General features: G+C 38.1%; 1 protein-coding gene across 2 annotated transcripts in view; it reads left to right on the top strand.

Moving 5' to 3' along the window:
- The first annotated feature begins 4,613 nt into the window (after window positions 1–4,613).
- lcorl (ligand dependent nuclear receptor corepressor-like) overlaps window positions 4,614–23,356 on the top strand; it is a 22,721-nt gene continuing 3,978 nt past the window's right edge. The window contains exons 1-7 of one of the 2 annotated variants that reach the window (XM_087237180.1): window positions 4,614–4,741; window positions 5,796–5,861; window positions 5,963–6,042; window positions 6,710–6,833; window positions 11,329–11,541; window positions 12,854–12,926; window positions 18,105–22,456. In XM_087237180.1, the coding sequence (XP_087093306.1) occupies window positions 4,642–4,741; window positions 5,796–5,861; window positions 5,963–6,042; window positions 6,710–6,833; window positions 11,329–11,541; window positions 12,854–12,926; window positions 18,105–22,456 (5,008 nt within the window). In that variant the 5' untranslated portion in view covers window positions 4,614–4,641. Of the gene's footprint in view, window positions 4,742–5,795; window positions 5,862–5,962; window positions 6,043–6,709; window positions 6,834–11,328; window positions 11,542–12,853; window positions 12,927–13,628; window positions 22,457–23,356 lie in introns of those variants that run through there. The other variant, XM_087237181.1, reaches the window with a different exon arrangement.

Raw genomic sequence — 23,356 nt, 5'->3', positions numbered from 1 at the left:
GCAGGGAAGTGCCGTGTCTAAACAACATTTATCCCACTGGATTGTGGAGGCCATTTCATGTGCTTATTTGAGCAGAGGTCAGCCGCGCCCCCCGGGAGTGCGTGCGCACTCCACTCGGAGCGTTGCATCCTCTTGGGCGTGTGCGCGCGGCGCTTCTTTAACAGACATTTGTAGAGCTGCGGGCTGGGCGACACCCAACACATTTGCAAGGTTTTATAATCTGCGAGTGGAGCCGGTTTCCTCAAGGGTGTTAAGGACCTTTGGTGATTGAGGAAACAACTCGGTAGGTGTTGTAACACGCTTGCGGTGCCTTTTTTCCCTAACACGGAGAGATGTGCACCCTCCTGTCTGTCAGTAAAGTTCCCCATTCGGTGAGCCCTGCATATTCCTCCGAGGCCCCAAGCACTGACTCAGCGGAGGAGTCACTTGCTGGCCCATTACGTTGTAGATCTGCCCGCTGGTCAGCCTGCGTTTTGGGTATAGGTGCCTGCTATGGCCGATCCCCGCTGGTGATCCCCATATGCTTTTCCGCCACGGTTAAGTTCCCCCCCCTGGGTGGACCCATGCTTTCCCTATCCGCTAACCACCTTCTTAGGCGCACTCCCCCTTCTCAGGGTTAGTCCATATGTAATTCCATTTGTTTCCCCTATTGGGTGCGGATGGTCTCCGCAGCGTCCTCCCTACTGGGATGGCACGCTTCCCAACGTACTGTCGTATATTCCTAGAATTATCTAGATGCTAGCGACTCCCAAAAAAATATACCTATTCCGTAACGCTTCTTTGAAGTGGGATAAGTTAGGGCCAAGGGCACGTTGGAGGACCGCGCCTCTCATGATCTGGGTGCGTCACGCTTGCCTGACTGCTCTCTCATGATAGGTGTTGGTAAGGTGCGGTCATTATGGCGCTTTCAATGGGCTCCCATACGTGGATTAGTACATCAATCCACTTATAGTGCTGGAGTTCCCCCCGAAGGGGAACGTTCGAGGTTACTAAAGTAACCCTTCGTTCCCCGAGGAGGGGAACGGAAGCACTATACTCCGTCGCCATAATGACTGTCCCTTAGCTGTTTAAAAGTCTAATTTCAGGTAAGTTTAGTCGCTAAAATCACGCAAATGTTACATATAACTGTTTCTGACACTTTTCTTACTGGTAATTGACATATTTCTGTTGAACATGTTTTTTATAGAGATTGTTGTGTCTTTGGAAAAAGTCTGTTAGAGTTTTAGCAGAGGTAACGTTAGCATTAGGCTAGCTATTGTTTATAAAAGTGTTGGCTTTTAATTACATTTTATGTGTAGATGAGAGGTTTGACAATGTTTTATTGGAGGTAGTCTACTTTATTAAGCCTAAAATAAGCACTGCACTGTCAACAAGAGCAAATTAAAATGTTAAAGTTAGTACATATGTGTTACTTTGATATTTCACAGTTAATGTAAACTAATATTAATTTTAAAAAGTGCTCTGTGGTTTCAGGTTTTCACAAAATTACCCCTTCAACAGAAGAAAAGAGCCAAGATGAAGGGAGCTAATCACAGAGCTGGAGGAAACACAGGTAAGACTATAATTAACTGTTAAATAGATTCATGTGCATTTTTATAAGAAATCCCAACATTATCATGCATCTGATACATGTCTTGATTGCAGTTATTTTAGTTTTGACATCCAAACATAAGTGAGTGGTTTTAAACAATTTTTTATATTGCTTTTCTCAAAGCTGAATTTACAGCGTCAGTGCTCCAGTCCAAAATGTAATATTGTATTCATAATTTGCTGCTGATCAAGCAAGATTTCTTATTTTTTATCATGTTTTGTTATTTCAGGATTCATTGTTGAATAGAAAGTTTAAATTGAAAAGTATTTGAATCAGAAATCTTAACTCTCTTCTGATCTGTTTTATGCACCCTTGTTTAATACAAGTATCCATGTCTTAAAATGTGTTAGTAATATATATATATATATATATATATATATATATATATATATATATATATATATATATATATATATATATATATATATATATATATATTTTTTTTTTTTTTTTTTTTTTTTTTAATTACTTCTTTCTAGATTTTGGATTGTCCTCCACTCACTCTACCACTTTGTTTTTCCTTGCCAGACTTCATTCAAGGTAAGTAATATTATAGTGTCACTTAAAAGTGTTCCCAGTGATTAATTTTATTAATGTTAATATTAATATCAACTGCATCAAACAAATTAGCCTATTAGAATGATTTCTGAAGGATCATCTGACACTAAAGTAATGATGCTAACAAATCAGCTTTGACCTCACATTAATAAAATACATGGTCACATTTTATTTTGATGGTCTGTTTGTTGAATTTAAGCTGCATTGCATCTACATGCCATCTAATTCTCATTAGATTATAAGTAGACTGTTAGGGTTGCGGTTAGGGTTGGTGTAATTTGACATGTACTTGGTAAATTAAGGGTTAGGGTTAGGGTCAGTTAATGTCTGTTGAAGGAGCAGAATTAACAGATATTAAGCAGACAGTCTATTAATACTCAAATGGACCATTTACAATGTATTGAAATTAAAAATCATTATTTTAAACTGTAAAAATATTTCAGTGTTACTTTTAAACTGTAAATTAATGTTATCGATCAAATCAATGCAGTCTTGATGTCCAATAAAAAGACAATAAAAAATACAAACATTAATGTCAATAATGATCTAGTTACTGATGATGGACAAAAATAATGACTGATGATTCAGTTATTTCAGGATAAGAAAGAAGCCTGCTACAAGAGAGACAGTGGAAGGGAGCCTCAAAGACATTTTTATTAGGATCTGCTAATCATGAGGGGGCAGACAAAAGAACCTGCATTTTCCTTCAGCTTAATATCAGGGGTCGCCACAGCGTAAGGAACTGGATATTACTTTGGCATATGTTTTACACAGCCTTCCAGCTGCAACCCAGCACTGTGAAACACCCATACACTCTCGTATTCACAGACACTTCTACACTATGTTCAAATTCACCTATAGCACAAGTGTTTGGACTGTGGTGGAAACCCACACCAAAACAGGGAGAACATGCAAACTACACACAGAAATGCCAGCGGACCCAGCCGGGACTCATACCAGCAACCTTTTTGCTGTGAGGTGACAGTCTGAGCCACTGTGCTGCCCCAGTGTAGTTATTAATAACCTCCAGATGTTTTACAGTTTAATTTTGTAAAAATAATGCACGTTTAGATTTACTGTAATATGTTAATATTTATTCGCAATGTAATTTATTTTTATGTTATTTATAATAACGTTAAATGTCATAAGAATGTTATAATTTAATATAATATTATAATAAATAATTATAATAATGTTAAAATATAAATAATACAATTTTTTTTAATAGTTTATTTTTATAATGAGAAGTCTCAAAGTTTGTCTTTATTATAGAAAACTCATTGTTGAATGGCTACCACTTTACAATAAGGTTGTATGTATTAGTTAATGTATTTACTAACATAATAAACAATACATTTATTACAGTATTTATTCATCTTTGCTAATGTTGGTAAATGGTAAAAAGTTGTTAATTGTTTATTCATGTTAACTCGCAATGTATTTACTAATGTTAACAAGCATGACTGATTTTATTAATGCATTAGTAAATGCTGTACATAAATTATGCTGTACAGGTATTGTTCATATTAGTTCATATTTAAACCATTAACATTACTTATAAAACTACTGTAAAATGTAACTGTTGTATGTATGTTGTTATATTATATTTGTATGTATTTTATATGTATTTTATATTTATTTTGTTATATTTGTTAACGTATGTGTTTTTGAAACATTTCATTAAGTGTTTAATGTATGTTCGTTATGCAGTATTATAAATAAATGTTATAATGATTAAGTATTTTGTACTCGATTTCATTATTGGACATATTTATATTGAATACAATTGTAAAGGCTAATATAATATTTAAAAATGACATGTGGACCGACCGCGGGCCGCCAGCAGACACTTATTTAAAACCAGCGGTCCGATGGCGGACCACCGTCGGAAAAGCGGCGGGAGCCGATGGTGGGCCGCTGGAATAACGATGAGTAAATTGACGGTGGACCGCGGGCGGCGCCCACCAGTGGACCGCCGACTTTGCTGCCGGCGGGCCGCCAGTGGCCCGCTGGTCTTATGTTAGCTGGGTAGTGTGTAAGCAGTTGGAAAAAACTGCAAGCAATGATGACAAATTCATACAGGGTGTGAAAATAAAGCACGGACCTTCTGAATTCTGTAATTTAAGAACAATTAAGAATTGTTAAGAACAATTTGATTTCCTGGATGACAGCTGAAAAACATCAACTTAAACCTTCACAGGTGAAAGAAGTATTCGAGGTGCATTCAGTTCACCATGTAGCTACCGAGCTCTGTTAGCTCGACTAAAGCAGCATTAAGAGCATTCTTTCAACAGCATACTTTTGGCACTATACGATACGTTTATCCATCAGATATTCTGAATAAATGAGATTTCCGGATTGGGGGAAATGTTGTTTACATTTCTAAGGCCCGCCCCATGCCCGTTCTGACACTTGTCAATCAATCGGAACCGTCATTTGGATGACGTACAGTGACGTCACGGTTAGAGCCGGGGGGAAGGTGGACGGACAGAATGGCGGCGACCCAGTGCCGGAGCTCCAAATGCACGGCCGAAAGAAAAGGATTCCGGCGGGAACTCGACTCATGGCGACACAAGCTCATTCAGTGTGTCGGTAAGATTAAAATTGCCGTGTTCGGGAAAGCCAAAGTTGCATAGCTCCGTTAACGGATGTATTGCACTCCGGTGTATTGCACTCCGTGTTGCGCACGGTTTCTTTCTTGCTTGGGTCTCGCGGAGCTCCCTCCCCCAGCCGCTGTTAGCCTGCGGAGTGGCTAAGCGAGCTTCTGTCAAGTTCAAAAATAACATAAGCGTAAAGCCGTCGTCCGCGGGAGTCCTGTCTAGCTTTTGTTGCTAATAAAAAACGGCCAAAGACCAAGCGGGCTCTGACGGCTCCATTTTCTTTGTCCCTAGTTACTTCTTGATTCCTCGATAACCGGGTTAGCTTTGCACTCACTGACCCTTTCTGCATTGAATGCCGATGTACAGATGACCGTGTGATTGTTTTGTAATAATAGAACATCGGCTTTGAATCTGTTGTGTGAATTATACAGTAGATTTCCATATTACCCACTGGTTCTTGATGAGAGCATCAAAAGTAAAAGTACGGCAGTTTTTGGAGAATGCTTGTTTACTGAAATAATGGACGTTCTTCGTGTGGTTTTAAAGCGGGTAGTTGTTACTCTTTGAGAATGCGGTTAAACAGTGGTGTTAACAGTGGTTTGGTCGAATATACAGTGGTCAGCATAAATCTACTTGTGTTTATAGCATAAACTGAACATTAAATAACTCGGGTTTATGTAAAACTGTCACTATACACTTGAAACATTTCAGTAAAAAGTACATTCTACATGGCAATTACTTGTGTGCAGGCTTTTAGGAACATAATATTAAACGCTAGTCTGTATGGTCTGATCATACAGTAACAGGGTTCAAAGCAAGCTGTTAAATAAATTTGAAGCAGTTTGCTAGAGTAATATTATGTTTATGGTTAGAATGTCAGTTTAGTATATTGTAATTTGTCTTTGTAGGTTGAAAGAAAAGGCCTTTTATTCGTAATATATGGGTAGGCCTAAAATGTGAATGTTTTTACCATTATGTATCATTTCTATGACATTGTTTTCTTTTTGAGATTTGGTACAGATGAAATGATAATTGTTTGTTTGCAGGATTTGAAAGTATACTGGAGGGAATATATGGACCAAGACTGCTGCAAGACCTCAATATATTTGATGGTGAGTTGTGCTTGTATGTGTTGGATCTATTCTTTTGTACCCCTTTTGTTTCTCATAGCATAGTTGAGAATTATAGCTGATTGACACTGCTTCTCCCTCAGAGTGTGAACCAGAGGATTTGGATGATTGGTCCATTGATGCAAACTGCTCCTTTTGCAATCTGCAGTTAGAGAAACTGAATGTAAGTAATTTTACTGTGCGTTCACACTGCCACCATCAAAAGCGCAAAGTTTTCTCTAGCCACCTCAGAGAACGCTGTCTGTCCTCACAGCTATATTGATCTCGTATTTAAAGGGGCCGTTGCAACATGTCAGCCAATCACTTAAATGAAGCCTAACAAAATGTGCTTTCTAGTGTGAAAATGTTGTGCACCTTTTAGCAAATTCATTTTACAATGGAAGATTAGGTTATTGTGTGTGGTGAGGCTTTGCTTCACTAATTCAGTGTCCATATGTCTGAAATATTCTGAAGCAGCAATACTGTTCTGTACTGTCATTATAGTTCAGCTTTTAAAAAAAAAAATATATATATATAATATATATAATATATAACTGCGCAGCTTATCACCACTGGCTCCCAGTTAACACTCTTGCCGCCTTTAGTGTGAATACTTGGTTTAATACGTAATGCACAGTTTAACATCAAAGAAATTGTGCAAATACTGGACTGTTCCTTGAAAAGGCTTGCATTGACATTAGTATAGAACTCTTTACAATTTTTGTGAATGTCTTTTTATTTGTAATATATGGGTAAACAAATTGAAAGCAAATAATTTTTAAATGATTTTAATAGATCACAACTTGAGTAACCCCTAGTTTTAACAGTTTGTCACACTTGTTGTCACATAGGAGCATCCTGCTGTGCCCGGGTCGCCACCCCCTGCTGAAACCCCCCCACCTCAGGGCCTGTCCACCTCTGATAAAGTCCAGTGCCAAGCAGACCGATTCCTCTATGCTATATTTCGCAAAAAGGGTGAGACATGTTTTTTTCTGTGTTCATAGGAAGTGAGTTCATTGTGACAGCTATTGCTTATAGTTCTACTGATCTACATCTGTCATTTACTCTCAGCTGGAAGGTCATGCTGTGGGCTGCAAAACAATTTCTTTATTGGCATTCAAAAGGATGTAGTAAAGTTGTTCTGTAAAGCAGTGACTCACAGCCACTTTTCTGCAGCTCCTTTATACTGCACAGTTTAATTTTACACGCATAATTCAGCCCATCAACAGAGACTCATGGTCCTGAAAGAATATGATTTTTCTTCCTCTCAAATTTTCACCAAGCCATTGCACAGATGCGCATCTTGAAAACAATTGAGATTGTGGCACAAAATCTGTCATCACACAAAGCAAATTATGGCAGGAACAAACGCTCTGGTTTTGCCAACTACACAGACCCCCAGCACTTTTAGGCCCCGTTTACACTAATACATTTTATTCATAAAATTGCGTTTTAGAATGAAAATGATCCATGTCCACACTGGTGTTTCACCTAGCGTTTCAGAAAAGATCTCCATTTACACTATACTGCTGAAAACGCACATCATGTGACCACTCATGTTTGTCAGCTTCTCACAGGATTCGGTTTCCAAAGCTTGTCAATAATCATGTGCACGTTATTATCATCAGCTCAAAAAGTTAGTTATTTCAAATATAGACGCGCGGCGAGCGCAAGTAATCTCTCGCTGTGTATTTCAAACATGGCAGGTCCTTTGTTTACATTCTGGCTTGTTGCGTAAGCGAATGACGTATCTCTGTAAACCAATAGCATTCAGCTGCGCATCTAGCTCCGCCTTTTGGTACGTTTTCTTGTGTTTGGAACCCTTTCGAAAGGGTGCCGAAAAAGTGGTACGGTACGGTACGGTTTGGTTCGGTACGCCTTTTGACAGTGGAAATGGCTATAAAACCGTACCAAACCGAACCATACTCTACCGTACCACTCAGTGGAAATGGGCCATAAGAGGTGTAAAGTAGACGGAGAGTTGTTCAGAAATACTGGGTGAAACGCTAGTGTGGACTAGGCATGACAGGATAACAGTGTTCAAAGTATACCACGGTTTGGAAAAGTCAAGGTTTTAAAACTGCCAAAATTTTCTGTGATACCGTTCCTAAGGCATATGTAAAATTGTATTTTTTTTATTTGTATTTTTTTAGTTTGTTTTTTAGGGCAACAGTATCTCCAACAGAAAAGATAGAAATCTGTTTTTTGTTTAGGTGGGAATGCACCTTTGTTTAGGTGGGAATGTGGAGTGGGTAAAGAGGGAAGGGTTTGCATAAAAAGACTTTCATTATGTGCATAAAAAAAATAATAATAATTTGTACACTGTCAACACAGGCGCTGGGGAGTTGTACAGTAGAGCAGCATTTACAGTGAATCTGAGGGCTGTGTGGAAGTGACTGTTGACGATACTATATAATGTTGCTATTTGAATATTGTAGTTATACTACTGTAAACTTTGTAACTTCATCAATTTTGACTAACCTTTTCACTCGATCACACCAGTGTTATTAAAATATTAGAGAGCACGTCATTAACTGCTCATATTCAAATCTGATGGCACGTGCTGAGGCACAGAAAGAGGATTATGCTGCTTATCATAAATCACAATTAATCAATGTTTTCAATAATTCAAAGACATAACTACTATCAAAATATAACATTAAAGGTTTGTAAAATACACACAGATGTCAGAGATGGCATTATTATTTATTTTTAAATATAACTGGACAGTTTGCTACACACTATGACTCTTAGTATATAGTATAGTATATAGTATATTTTTGCTAGAACTATTACTTCTAGTATATTTTACTGTAACATGTACGCTACTCCTCTCCCGCTTAAGTAGTCACTTTCATGTCTTTGGAAGAAAATGATGAATACACATGTAAATCCAGCAGCTCTGTCTGATCTTCTATTCAGTGTAGGCTAAACATGTTCCATCAGTCATCATGTATCAAAAAATATGATCTTTTTAAAAATGTTTTTAAGACCAAATACGTGTTCTTACACATTTTTGGAAATCGTAATATTAAATATTTCACAATCTAATTCTGACATTTGTCAATATTTGCAGAACAGGGTAAAAAAGAAACAAAAAACAATATAAGCGAGGGTCACTGGGGCTGTGTTGCCTAACAATCTTAAAGGAATTGTATAGGAAATGTAAGAGAAGTGTTATAAATAATGGTTACTATAAAAAAAAAAAAAAAAAACTCACAGTCAGTCAGCTGGAGTATTTAGAGGTAATGCATGAAAGAGCCGAGGTATGTCTTCAAAAACTGAAAGAGGACTGTTGACGATACTAACTAACTTTTCATTTGAATATACATAAACAAAAATATTAATCACACACCACATTTGCAGAGACAGAAATCTCTGGTAAAAAATGTTTCTAAAGAACAAAGTTTCCGAGTGTGTTATCAGTAAGACAACTGCTTGCACCTACCCATGGGGTGCTCCCATCGTGGGGAAATAGAAACAACACTTTTGTTTTGGCACACTTAAAATCAGGGCCGGAGTGGGACTCCATTTCAGCACTGGAGTTTCAAGCCTCAGACCGGCCCACCTCAGTTCACGACTGACTATCTTAAAATAAGGTCATTTCCAAATCAGTTTCTAATGACACTCTAAATCACGTCTTTTTTTGAGAAAACAGCTGCTTTAGAACTTCAAATGTTCAACAACCTTAACAGTATTATATGTATATATAAACAGTATTATATGTATATATAATTAAAAAAAAACATTACTCAGACGAGAATCGAACCCGGGTCTGCGGCGTCATAAACTAACGTGCTATCCACTGAACCACAACACCTATTCATTACATAAAGCCATTCATTACATCTAAGTTATATCATCATTAACCTGCAGGCTGCATCTTGCTCACTGAGCGGCGAGAAAATATATAAAAAGTGTAGAGCTGCAGTAAAATAATGAATAAAAAGGCTCTGGTCAAGTCAATAAATAAATTAATTAAAAAAAGTGTGACTGCTGAGAGCAACAGATTCTGGAGCTAGGGACACCGGCCCTCGTGGCCAAAAAACGGACCGACCCACCGGGAATTCTCCCGGTCCTCCCGATTAGCCAATCCAGGCCTGCTTAAAATGTAGCATGACGGATCTGTAAACAAATTTTCCATCGGGTTTAAATGCAGTTGGCAACACAACTTAAAGGTGAATAATGAAATTGCATCTCATTCACGAAAGAGTGCACTAATTGGTTCAAACCAACTCTTTCTGGTGAATTAATGCACAGACATGCTAAAAACTCAATAAGGTCACTATGCACTTCCCGGTGCTGCCGACCAATCACCATGCTGGAATTTACACAATGGCCTCATCATCATAATGTTGATTTAAAATTTGTTTTTAAAGTGGATAAACAAATTTCCTCTAAACAATGCCAAAACAACCAAATTCCACTTGTTAGTGAACTGTGTACTAATTGTGTTTTTTAAGCAGTATGGCACATATAGATGACTGTTATCATTTAAAAAAAATGTGTTTTAGGGTTTTGTGACCCTTTAACTATCTTCATCCTGATAAAAGTTTTCAAAGTTTTGGTTTTAGTGACCCAATACTGCACTTAAAAACGGTGTATAAAAAGCTGCAGGTTTGAAAATACCCATGTTCGTGTGGACGGGACCTCAGGCAAAGGAGACATAGAAAATGTGCAGTACTGGACATTGTGACTGTGAGCCACTGCTTTACAGAACAATTCTACTCTAGTGAAATATTTAACTGTCAAGTTGCAAGTAATGTTTAGATTTGGGTAGTGAAATTACACCGTTTACTTTGTTAGCTGACATTGCTGTTCCTGCAGTGAACTGTTAATCTGTGTAACTTGATCTTTGCAAGTTGACCAGTGTACCACTGCCCTCCTGACAGTTGAGATTATCTGAAATAATCCAGATTTGAAACTGAACCATTATTTAAAATTTGTAAACATGCACATACAACTTTTAACAATGCTAACTTCACATTGCAGCCTGTTCATCTTTAATGTAAAATATAGTCAAAGAGTTACATGAATAAATTCATGTGGTCAGTTGTACAACTTGCATGATCATGCTGCCCATTACCTTTTTGTACACATGAAAGATTGTTCTACATAGATATTGGGACTCGAGTTAAGTGAACACAACTGGAGGACTAAAGAACTCCTGGATGTCAGACTACTGATTTTATAAGTCCTAACAATACAGTTAGCTTTATAATCCCATTTACATGCATTCTAAAGGTTGATTTTGAGCAAAATGGTTTTGTTAAATCATATTTTGTTATATTTATAAAACATTGTATAGAAATGTGTACATAATCTTGTGTTTGATAGCAAGTAATTATGTTTATCAGCTCTAAATCCAGAAAATCTGTTAAAACTCACGTTAAAGCCATGAATTATGAATTTTTACTCTAAGTACACAGGATGAAAACTTAAACTGATTCTGTGGTGTTTCATTTTTCAGAATTTCCTCAGAGCTGCGATTCAAGTATACCACTGGTTGCACAGGAGTTGATGCGCAGAATGATTCGGCGATTTGCCTTAGAGTATGCATGTAAAAGTCAGACTAATGGAGACCTGAATGGCCTGAGTGACAATTCTGAACGTCTCCTTAGCCAACCAGATCCTGATGGGCCTCTGGACCTCACTGTCAGCAGAGCTTCTCCAGCCCTTCAAGGTATGCACCACAACAAATCACCATTACTTTAGAGGAAACCAGATTATTTTAGAAGATCGGCACACTACATTGTGGATAAAGATTCAATAGTTTGTAGCTCTGTATAGACCTTTTTCATGGCTGCTGCATGGAGGGCACCATAGCGACCAGCGTCTTCCGGTAGAATGCTAAAAACTTCAGTTTACAGCGTGTACAACTGGTAATTTGCGCTCTGAAAATGGGTTTCAATAACGTTTTTAATGGATAACAGAGTGTTTTCGTGACACAAAACTTAGAAATGTGTCTGTTAAAGCCGTTATAATCTGTCACGTGGTTCAAGCGCATCAGAAATACGAGAAAAACGTTTCTCCTAGGTCACGTGTCTGCCGTCAGAAATAGTGTGTGTGTGGGTTCCCGGCCTGTCAGCTGTTAGCTCAGCGGCTAACACACACACACACACACACACACACACACACACACACACACACACACCACAGATAGAGAGAGAGAGCTAACCAGAGTACTGGCATGAAAATTAACAGGTATGAAAGTCGTGCAATTTACAAAAATGACCAATAAAAGTCTGTTATTTATACTCTGCTGGCTGATTTACTGTTCATTCTAATCGCGAGCCGTTTGTGTTTTATTTTGTGTGTTGTTTTTACCACGGTTTGTGTTTTTCTGTCATTTCGAAATGACACTAGCCTATATTTTCACTTTGTCACAGTTATTAAATCAGTGTGTCAGTGGCACAGTACAGGCTACGTGTGTGTGTCAAACATTTTGGTGAATTACATTTGTTTGGGCTGGTTATATATTTGAAATAAAGAGAAAATGTTGACTTTAGCGATGACAAGGCTTCATTTAAACTGCAGAAGATGCCGTCTGACAACGAGGGGAAAATGCCTCACAGCAGCTGTTTTCCATCCTATTAGATCGCATTTCTTTAAATGATCAGTCCAGGAGATGGTCCTGATGGACAACAGTATTTGTTCAAAGAGGATAAAAGCAAGTAAAATAGATTAAAACTATCGTTTCAAAGCTGTCCAAATGTGACTGTTTACACGCATCAGCTACCGACCGGAAGTTCTTCGCACTCTCCTTGCGCATACACGCAAAGCATAATGGGTAGTTTTGCGTTCCAAGAAAAAGGTCTAGAAATTCTTTTTTGTTGTAGTTTTCAGAGAAACAAATGTTACATTTTGATTTATTATATCTAACTCTGAAAGTCAGCCAACTCTGAATAAACATAATGTACACTCCATTAGTTGTTATAATATATAAGCATTAATTTAAACTTGATATTGTTTTTTTTTTTTTTTTTTTTATACAGTTGATGGAGTACTTGACCTCTCTAAGAAAAACACACCTTCTGAGAATGAAACGACACTACAGATAAGTTCAGGGTAAGTACTTCTGCCTCATCTGTCATGTTTATTAAATTGAGTGTTTTTGTGTTTGTATTTAGTCATAAAACCAAAGGAGAGGTTAGTTCCGTGTGTTTTAACAGGTGATTTCTTTTCTCTCTTTTTTGAATCAGTAAAATGTAATAATTTTGTCTTCGTTTCAGTTCTATGTTATTTGATTATCTGATGATGTTGTGTGAACAAAACGTACTCCTCAAACTTGAATTAGTGGTTGTTTTGTTGCACTGCCAAAGGGTTGACTCTTTTCTAACTTGTTGGAAGGTAACGTCACATTTGCCAGCAGTCAGGGGCTTTACTTGTTCCTTTGTGCTACCGTTATTTATTCATTTGTTTATTTATCTATTAATTGATTTATGCAGTATTATTTTCATGAGACATAAATACATGAGTTTTACAAAATGCATCTGCATTGCAAAGATACTGGAAGTACTCCCATAGATGCTTGTCTTTCTTCACACAATTGACAAGAGACTGTCCTTCCAAGAAGTATCGTTTGCAACCTAAGGCCAAAAACAATCACTGTTTACCCCCAAACAACTCAAAGGCTTTGTGTTATGCAGACAATTGAGAAGCGAGTGATGTTACCAAAAGACAAGGCAGTAAAGGAGTGGACCCTGAGGGCGTCCTGTCATTGGTCCACTCACCCGTTCGTTTCTCATCCTCCCACCCACCTCCCCTTAGGAGACCAATCAGTGAGGACTATTTGGATCGCAGCTCTGAGTTTGCAGAGGGCTTACTCTCGAAAGCCTTGAAAGATATTCGGTCTGGATCACTGGACATAAACAAAGCAGCCATACTTTACAGGATACCTCAGAAAACCTTACAGCTTCAGACAGAGGCCTTATTACCAGAGAGAAGGGCAGGAGAACCACGTGAGAACGGCAGGAGCACAGAGGCAGTGTGGCCCACCAGTGACACACGACTTGTCCTACAGAAGGTAGCAGCATGGGCTCGCTCGCAGTCTGAGCAATCTGAAGTAAGAAAATTAAAATTTACATCACTAGAGCACACAGAGCTGAAGTTCCCGGCAGCCGTGACTGCCTCGTCATACCTTCACCACTTAACCTTGCAGAGGATGGTCTCACAGCTACGGGAACAGAGCGACGGGTCACTTGTCACTGCAGAGCCAGCCACATCTCCTCACAGTCCTGCTTCAGGGCCGGTTGCACACATTCGAATCCCTCAGGTACGCTTCAGTGCTCAACCCAAAGCCCAGCTGGATCTAGTTGGCCTAGTGGATGCTGTGTACCAGACCAACAAAGCCTCTGAAGGCCCCACTGCTTTCCACAAGTTGAAGACTATTCTCCCTAAACAGGGCTTGGTTGAAAGCCACTCAGGCCTTGAGTCACGTCTGCTGCAGGGTGATTTGCCTCCACTGTGTCTGAACATAAAAAATGGGAGTGTTGGCGGGAGCGTGACCGGAAGTCTGGTTGACTGTGGAGATGATGATCGTCGAGACAAGCAGCCAAGGAAAAAGAGGGGGCGCTATCGCCAATATGACCATGATATCCTAGAAGAGGCAATAGCCATGGTGATTGGTGGAAAGATGAGTGTGTCGAAAGCTCAGGGCGTCTATGGGGTTCCACACAGCACCCTTGAGTACAAGGTCAAAGAGCGAACCGGCATGCTCAAGACCCCACCAAAAAAGAAGCTCCGCCTTTCTGAAGCTGCAGCTTCAGGCTCCGGAAAGTCAGGGACAACAACCAATGCCTCATCTACTGCCTACAAACAGTCTTAACTCAAACCAAAACTTCAGCTATTTTCTAGAGATGGTTTTAACGAAAACATCGCCTATACTACAGCCAACAGAAGTTATCTCTTTTTTTTTTTTTCTAACTTGCAGTCAGGACCTCATTTAGACTTGAAAGATACACTTGAATCCTCAACCACAGATTAAATGGTACCTTTTTTCAAGTCACAAAACATGCCTTTAAAAATCTATTCAGGGGTTATTCACTGTGGATATCTATATGAATATATATATTTAAAATATTGTGAAGCACTGTTGATTTTTAAGTTAATTACAGTTTAAAACTAAGAAATATTCAGGTTTTGTTCATACATAAGCTAAACTCAGCTTAATGATTGTTGTATGCAGCTTTCACAGTGATTAGTCTGTGTAGTGACTGATCATTTCATTTCAAGTCTAGCTACAGTATTTTATGGTGTCTGTGTGGCGACCTGGTGACAGCATGACTGTAATTAGTTTAAATCCCCAGTGGGAAATGCTCATCCTTTATGCAGTGAGTAGATATAGGTACAAGTTTCCACTCCAGCAAAGGAACAACACTGTAAATATGTTTTTAAGGACTATTAATGCTTATGACTATTTTTGTTGTTGTTGTATAACAAGGTTAATAATATCAGTTTCATAAAGTATTAATGAAATCAGGACTGTTGCCAGATCCTTGGAGTGAAAGCTTGGACCAGCTCAGGCTTTTTGTGGATGATACTTGCCACATTTTCACCGATTGGGAATTTTTAATTTATTTTTGTTCATATATGCCTAATTCTGTACACACTGTTTTGTTTTTGTCTGGCCCCTTTTAAATTTTAGCTCTGCTAATCTCAACAGATCATATGGGCTAACTTGGAAATGCAGTGTAATGCATGTCGTAATAATGCACAGGGGAAATGCTCGACAGCAGTCTCAGTAAATGTTTGTTTTACACTCAGTACTATATTAATATTTATTTTGTATTATTGTTAATATTATCTGAACTACTGAAAAATCTCCATATTTTCTTTGCTGATTTAGAACTCTGTGTACAGTTTTGTTGTTCCTCACACTAAAGACATCCTTGCATTATCTTTCCACTGTAACTGAACAGTTGAGGGTCATTTTGCCACTCCATTGACACACTCCATGAGCAAAGCAGTTCAGAGTAGGGTGCAGCTGATTTGGATCAGAATGTTTCTTGTCCATATTCCATGATGCACTTATCATGGGGCAGATATTAAGCCTGATTCAAGTGCTGCTCTGAACTGCCTCGTTTTGTTTAGGTTTCTGTGGTTTTGCTGCTCTTGCTTTGTTGTTGTTGTTGTTCTTTTGTCAATGAATACTAATTACTATAGCTTTTAATGACCTGTTTTATTTTATGACACTTGTAATTCAACTCCTTTATAGCATGTACCCGTTTCTATTTCTCAGTTTAGAAGCTTGCAAGATTCAGTTGCACTTTACAAAATATGCACATATATTTGTGATACAGGTGATGAAGGATATAGCCATTTTCTTCCTTGACTGACATCTCTCTTTAGAATAGTTCTGTTATCTCATTCACAAGTATAATTGTAATGCTTTGCAAAGTGTAGCTGAAGCAATATGTGAATTTTGTGATTTACAGCTTTGGAAACGTAAACATTTCCATATGCAATTTTAATGTTGATTTGTGTTGTGAATGTTCTTTAATGGCTTACCTCTTGTTGTTTCTCAAAGGTGAAATTTCTCTCCACACTAAAACAAACAGATTTACTTATTTATTCCTAAATTTAACTGCTTAGAAGCATTTATCAAATCACCCTGAATGTTGCTTATAGCTCTTAAAATTAACAACACAGTGCCTGCTCTTATAGCTACTGCTAAGTCGTTCTGCAGGCCAGTAGCAATTTTACAAATGAAATCTTCTGGAAGAAAAAAAATCAGGTATTTATGTACTACTTGTGTGGATCTTGTATAAAATCTGTATAATTTTAATTTGATTTCCAATGCAACTTCTCTTTTTTTTCAGTTTTTATCTCGGGGATAGCTGTCACAGGCACAGTTTCACTTTTAATTTAAACGGTGGTCATGTAAGCATTAATACCATGCACATTTCTTTTTAAATCATATACATGGTCAGTGCTGCACTCTTGTACTTATATTACATGGGATACTCATAGGCTCACTTTGGAGAATGTTATTCGCTTTTATTTCAATGCTCTTCTAGCATCATAATATTAGTGTCCTATTTAATTTCAGTCCAAAAAACTTTTTACATGTAAAAACATAGTATGCTCAGGTTAATAGCAGTCTTATAAATACAAATAGCATGATTTGAACTTTTTTATATCAAAATAAGGCCCTTAGAATTTAGTTAGAGCCAAATATGGTTGATTCAAAGCAAACATGTTTTCTTTCATATTTTGAGACCAGCATGTGTTCAGGGCTGGTCTGGTTCACAAGAAAAACATAACATTTTACAGTTTGGCTTGATTTATATATGGATCATTAAGATGGATAAATATCACCAGTTTAGGCCTTTCTAAGTATGTATAATTTCATTGTCATGACGGATGCAGGATATGAATCATTTTGCAATCAGTTATTTATGCATATATTCGTTGCACTAAGGTTGATTTATTTTTTATGTACTATTCCCTTGTTCTGTAATGTAGTTGTATTTCTGTTATTTCTTTAATGTAATCAGAAAATGAAGTTTAAATGTTGTGTTGGTTTTGTGTTTAAGCACTTTGTTGCTCTTGCACATTGATATGTGAAATGCTTTACTGCACTTGCATGCATAAGTGAGTTCCTTGTCTTGTAATGTTCCTTCACATGTAATTAATTTACCCCAGGCAAGTTAATATGTTATTCTTTATGACTTTTTAATCAACTTAAAATGCAAGAAAACAACTAAAGAAAGCTAATCAGTCCCTTTTTTCAAACATTTATTTGTGTCTGAAATATTTATATTTGGTGTGGTCTTTTTTTTATTTTTTACATTTAAGGAATAGGGTAATGTTAAAAGAAAGAATTAAATTAATTGTAATAAGATGGAATACTGAAGGCATATTAATCCAGTGTGTTTTTAGCTATGTGGTATTTAAAAATATGGAACTTGGGAGACTTTGGGAATTTCTTTTAATTTTAAGTCAGCATATTGCCTGGAAATATTTGTGATTGGTTTTTGTCAAGACATGTTGATTAATCAGGAAACAAAATTATTCAGGTTTGATTAAAATAATAATTCTGTACCTTTAGTTTTCCTGAGTGTAAGCGTTACTACAATCGCCATCCTTTGCCTTCAAGTTACCAATAAAAAATAGTTCCATGTATGGAGTTGTTGTATTTTGTTTTTTTGCTTACATTTAGGGAGAAATGGTGAGGTGGTAGCTCAGCTCAATTTTGAAGAGCTGATTGTTTATGTAATGACTTAACCCAGTTTATTTATGTAGTTCCTTAGGATCAAGTGTGGAAGACAAGTCCAGTCTGGAGACTGAAGATGGTTCTATAGTTCCTGAGGTTGGGAAAATCACTGTGTTGGAGAAGGTCCTGTCTTCACTTTGTTCCCGTCATAGATTACTACTCACTCATATTTTAAAGGATGTGCAGGAAGATTACAACATCTCATTATCTCTAAGGGATGCTCATGGAAAACAGGCTGGATCCCTTTGTTGCCATCTTCATAAAAAACTGCTTAATGAAGCCCCGACACTTGCATTAAGTGACTGCTCAGTAACTGCTGGCATTTGTTGCAGAACAGCTTGTGAGCATCCAACATGTGCATTTTCTCCTCCATGTGTCTCTCTGAGGAATGTTCATGGCCATTCCTGCCAAAATACAGCAATTGCATGTGTTGGTCAAGCCATCTGTTGTAACCCCAGTGATTGTTGTACTAGTTCAAAACAACTCTCATGCCAGCATCAACACAATGGTGATCATACCTACATTTCTCATGCAAGGGGTTCTCTAATCATTCCTCCAGGTGATAGTAACTCTCAGAACAGACATAAAGGAAGCCGTAGCCCCTCTCCACCACCACTCTCGCCAAAACCTGTTGACCTGGATTATAAAATAGCAGTCAAGCCCAGTATCTTTCCCATTCAGGAATTCAAGGCCCCGAACATAGCACCTCCCTCTCTCCTACCTCACAGAAGCGAGAATAAAGAAACAACTTTATGCTCCAGCACTCCTCTTCATGTGGGATCTTCTGATGGATGTTGTGAAAAGGTTGTAACATTGCAAACACAAGCAGAGAAAGATGACCACCAATGTGGATCTTTTATAGGAGATCTTATGGACAGAGTCACTGAACAGCTCAAGAGTATCCAACCCTCTGAGAAGGAACAAAACATTCCTGCACATGCCAGTCAAATCTCCAGGATAAGAGACGACACACATTTGACCGAGATTATAACAACTGTGTTGCATAACAGTAGTGATAAAGATTATAACCTTAATGATCTTTTACAACAGCATGTAGCCACAGAACAGCGATCACCTCAAACACGTTCCCGTAAGAGATTTGAAACTTTAGTTGCCATGAGCAAATCATCTGACCTTCCATCATCACGAAGACAGAGCTTACAAATCAAAAGAGACCTGGCTAGACTTAGTCCGGCATTTTCCAAGAGAAATACAAGATTGGATTGGAATAGAGGCACAAAAAAGGTTAAACCTTTGGAGCTAACATACTCGCTTATTGAACAACCTCAGTGCAGAAAGTTGAACAGGACAGTGTACACAGAACCTGTAAATGATAACTTGAACACTGGACATATGACCACACATGCAGAAAAAGAAAAGATAGAATGTAACCAAGAAACTCACATCCAGCATGTTGTTAAAGAACAACTGCCTCCTAATGAAAGAGCACAGCCACAAAACACAGATAGTGACCAGAAGATGAAGGCAAAAATCCATAAAGAAAAATGTCTGGCTGTTCAAGTTGAAAGAACCAGAAGAAATATTGTTCCACCTCAGCGTTTCTCTTCTTATGTTACTGAGCCACGAAAGATGTATTTTGCAGCCTGTTTTTCAGAAAGTATATTCACAAAGCATTCCTCTAGAGATGGCACCTTAACAGCGCTAGGATCCACAGAAGAAATTTTCTTGCCTAGTGATAAATGTGGCAAGATGGAGCATGAACAAGAAGACTGTGGAGTACCACAGAACAATAGTTTACCGAAACATGACAATTTATCAAAAAAAGAGCCCCTTAGTGAGTGCAAGAATAATGAAAGAAGTCCTCATAAGGAGAGAAAAAGGAAATCATTCCAAAATTCTACCTTGCCATCAAAGAGATCTAAATGTAGCAGAGCCAACAGTCTGAACACTGAACCACACAGTCCTACTATATCTAACTTTACTACCACTGAGAGCACATCACAGGCTGAAGCAAGCCCGTCTAGACTGAAATATGACAGTCCAATAAAGCTCATGTTTGTTTCCTCTGTGAAAGGTGACGATGGAATAAAATACACACTCAAAGCAGCTGCCTCTGGCTCAGAATCACATTGTGAGATGTTTGATCCATGTGTGGAATCATCATGGGCAGGCAGTGCCATAGACGACAATAACCAGGATTCAGTCTTTGAATCTAATCCAAGCAAAACTGTTGAGCATGTTGAGAACAAGTGCACTTCGCCAAATATGGTTTCAGCTGGTTCTCCATTGTCCAGTTTTTCAAGTGAAAGCCAAGAACCACTACCATTTATACATCAAACAACTCCAATAAAAAGGCGGCCTGGGCGTCCCAAAAAAATTGGACCACAAATTGTGAAGTCTGTGAAACGTCCCATTGGGAGACCTCCAAAACCTAAAACAACAGACTTAAGTTCAAGTACACCCAGTTCAAATGCAGTCAATCAGGGAACACATGAAATATCTTCTAAAGAGGATGATAACAAAAAATTGAAAATCACTATATTGTATGGAAGATCAAGAAGAGTGAGGAGAGTAGTTTCTGAAGATCTGGGTAGTTTCTTAACACAGCAACCTGCTTATGAAGAATACAATGGTTGCATGTACAGTAAAACAAGTACTAATGATCAAACAACCAAAGATCAGTTTAAAGATCTACATCTTGTTATGCCTATAGAGGACAGGAAATGTATCCACTCTAGCAGTAACATCAAATGTCAACGACAGAGCAACATTATATTGTCAAGGAAACCAGGGCGACCTCCAAAAGTCCAAAAGATTTCTGGCATTTCTGTCACAGTCACATCAGGGTCACCAAGACAAAGAAAGATACATTTAAAAAGAGACACAAACGATTCACATCTGCTCAGAAGGACTCTTGAACTTCAACCTTCCAAAGAGCAGAAGACGATCTGCATTCCTACTGACATTAACAAAGATAGAGTGGATGCGCAGAAAGAATATAATCCGAATACTAGAAGGCAGCTCATACCAGTGAGACATTCTATTAGAGAACGGAAACCCTCGATTCATTTGCTTCACTCTGTTGCTACTGCCAGATCCTGCGCATTGGTTCGCAGGTCGAGAAAACTACTGCTGAATAAGGCTAGCTGCGAGGCAAGCCAGCATGTAAAGAACATAAAAGAGGAACCCCCAAACAATGCACTTTCCATTAAGACCAAGAATGTCAGTAGTGTACAAGACATTGTTCGTTTTTCTGCTATTTCAGTCAACTCAATTTTCTCACCACATGAGGGTTTCAGGTGGTGGCCCACATCAGCATCACCTGAGACCTTGAATGAAGAGTTAGCTAGGAGGATCAAGCTGATGTCCAATACTTGGGTATCAGATGTCCTTGAGGCAAACCAGTCAGGAGAGATCAAACCGGATCTTAAACCAAAAACTTGTAAGGAGCTTCTTGATGCTCCCAAGAAGTCTACTTCTGCCATTAAAATGCTTTTTGAGAAAAATTATAATATGGAGAAGCTCTGCTCTTGGTTTATGCAGTCCACGGAAACTCAGTCCCTAGCAATTGTAAAGAAGGCCATTGCAAGGAATCCCAAGGATGTCTTTCATTACAGCCTCAGCAGACCCAATTGCAAAGTGAATGCTTGCCCAAGTCCACAAGCAGAGCGACTCAGGAAACATGTAAAAAAATTTGCTAAAATCGTTCCAAAGAGTCCATCAATGCACAAAAAAGCACAAGAAATGTTGTCCAAGTCCGCAAGGCCAATAGCAAAGAGAAAGCTCTTTGACACATCATCATCATTTAAACAGAATATTTCAATGTCTAGAGGCATATGGGTTGACTACCGAAAAGCTCTGATTAGAGCAAGACAAAAATTTAAAACCAGGCATAAGATAGCATTACGAGATGAAGTTTGTGACCAAATGAGGACTTCAGGTGCTAAGACTCTAAAGTTACCGAAAAAAATGCCTAAGTTGGTAGACAAGTCATCCAAACCAATCATGAAAGTTCAAAATGCATTAAAGCTTTTAGTCAAAACTCCTCCAAAAATGATTGGGCTTTCCAACATTTCAAAGCAAAATAGAATCAGCTCCGAAGCTTGGAGTCCCGAGTCGCTAAAAGAGTGCAGAGTGTTTCTGAAAAAGATCAACTCTCCAAACACCAAGTCAACGACAGAGGAATGTAATGTTTGCACCGTAAAGCTTTATGATGTCTCAGAGCATGAGGAGAGTGAGGATATTACGGTGAAAGGGACACACAACTCTCCAGTACAGCTACCCTTGTCCTCGAAAAGCCCGAGAAAAGTAGGAAGAAAAAAAAGGAAACTAAAAAATCCCTCTCCTTCAACAAAAATGCTCAGACAATCAAGAAGCTGCAGGGGTGTTCTGGGAGCAAGGTGGTGTGACTTTGTGCTCGGTAAGTCATCTTTATAGAATATACCTCTCACTATGCCTGAAACATACTTTATGCAAATGCAGATGTTTTGAGCTTGCTACACGAGCCCAATTTCAAGCATCACGACAAAGTCATCCCAAATGCAACACCAGTTTTTTTTACTAACTGGACAAATAGTACCTGCCACAACTATAGTACATAATCACTCTGGTAGGAGAATTTTGCTTTCACAATCCAAAATAGAGAACGGGAATGTGTCGCAACAAACACAATGCATTCTAGGTATTTAGGACAAGGGAGCCTGATTCCCATTGATCTCTCTCTCTCTCTCTTTTTGTGTATAAAAATAAATGTAATATTGTAGTAATTAAATTGTTCTTTTTTTTATATAATTTAAGATTTTATATGGAACTTAGTTTTAATAAATTTTTAAGTAATTTTTTATTTTCAGATATGAGTGTCCACCTTTTCTTCAGACATCACAGATCTGCTTTATTTGAATGTCACCTGCCATTTTAGTGGATCTGAAAGCAAGAATTATCTGACTGAAACTTATGAAGCAATAATGTAACGGGGCTCTATTACAATTAACATTTTCTTAAAACCCAAAATTTCCACTACCGATTAATGGCTCAAAATGAACCTTTTTTTCTTGGTAGCACCGGTTCTCCTAACTTAAAAAATTTAGGCGCACCCACCAAGAATTATGAGCACCGTTTCTACATTAACAGATTTCTATTATATATTAACACTCTAATCACAACTATCAAATAAAAAATCTGCATGCTCTCACCGGCCCTGCACACACCTCTTGACGTGAATGTAATTAACCGAATTAACAATAATCATGACCTATACTTTTCGGGTGGTGTCTGATATTACACAGATGATATTATAACATATTATTTGCATAAGTCAACT

Source organism: Danio rerio, chromosome 1 (assembly GCF_052040795.2).
Source record: "Danio rerio strain M-AB ecotype USA chromosome 1, GRCz13ab, whole genome shotgun sequence".
In the NCBI taxonomy this organism is placed as follows: Eukaryota; Metazoa; Chordata; class Actinopteri; order Cypriniformes; family Danionidae; genus Danio; species Danio rerio.
The sequence above is the reverse complement of the archived record's forward strand: the minus strand, read 5'-3'. Positions and strand labels throughout refer to the sequence as shown.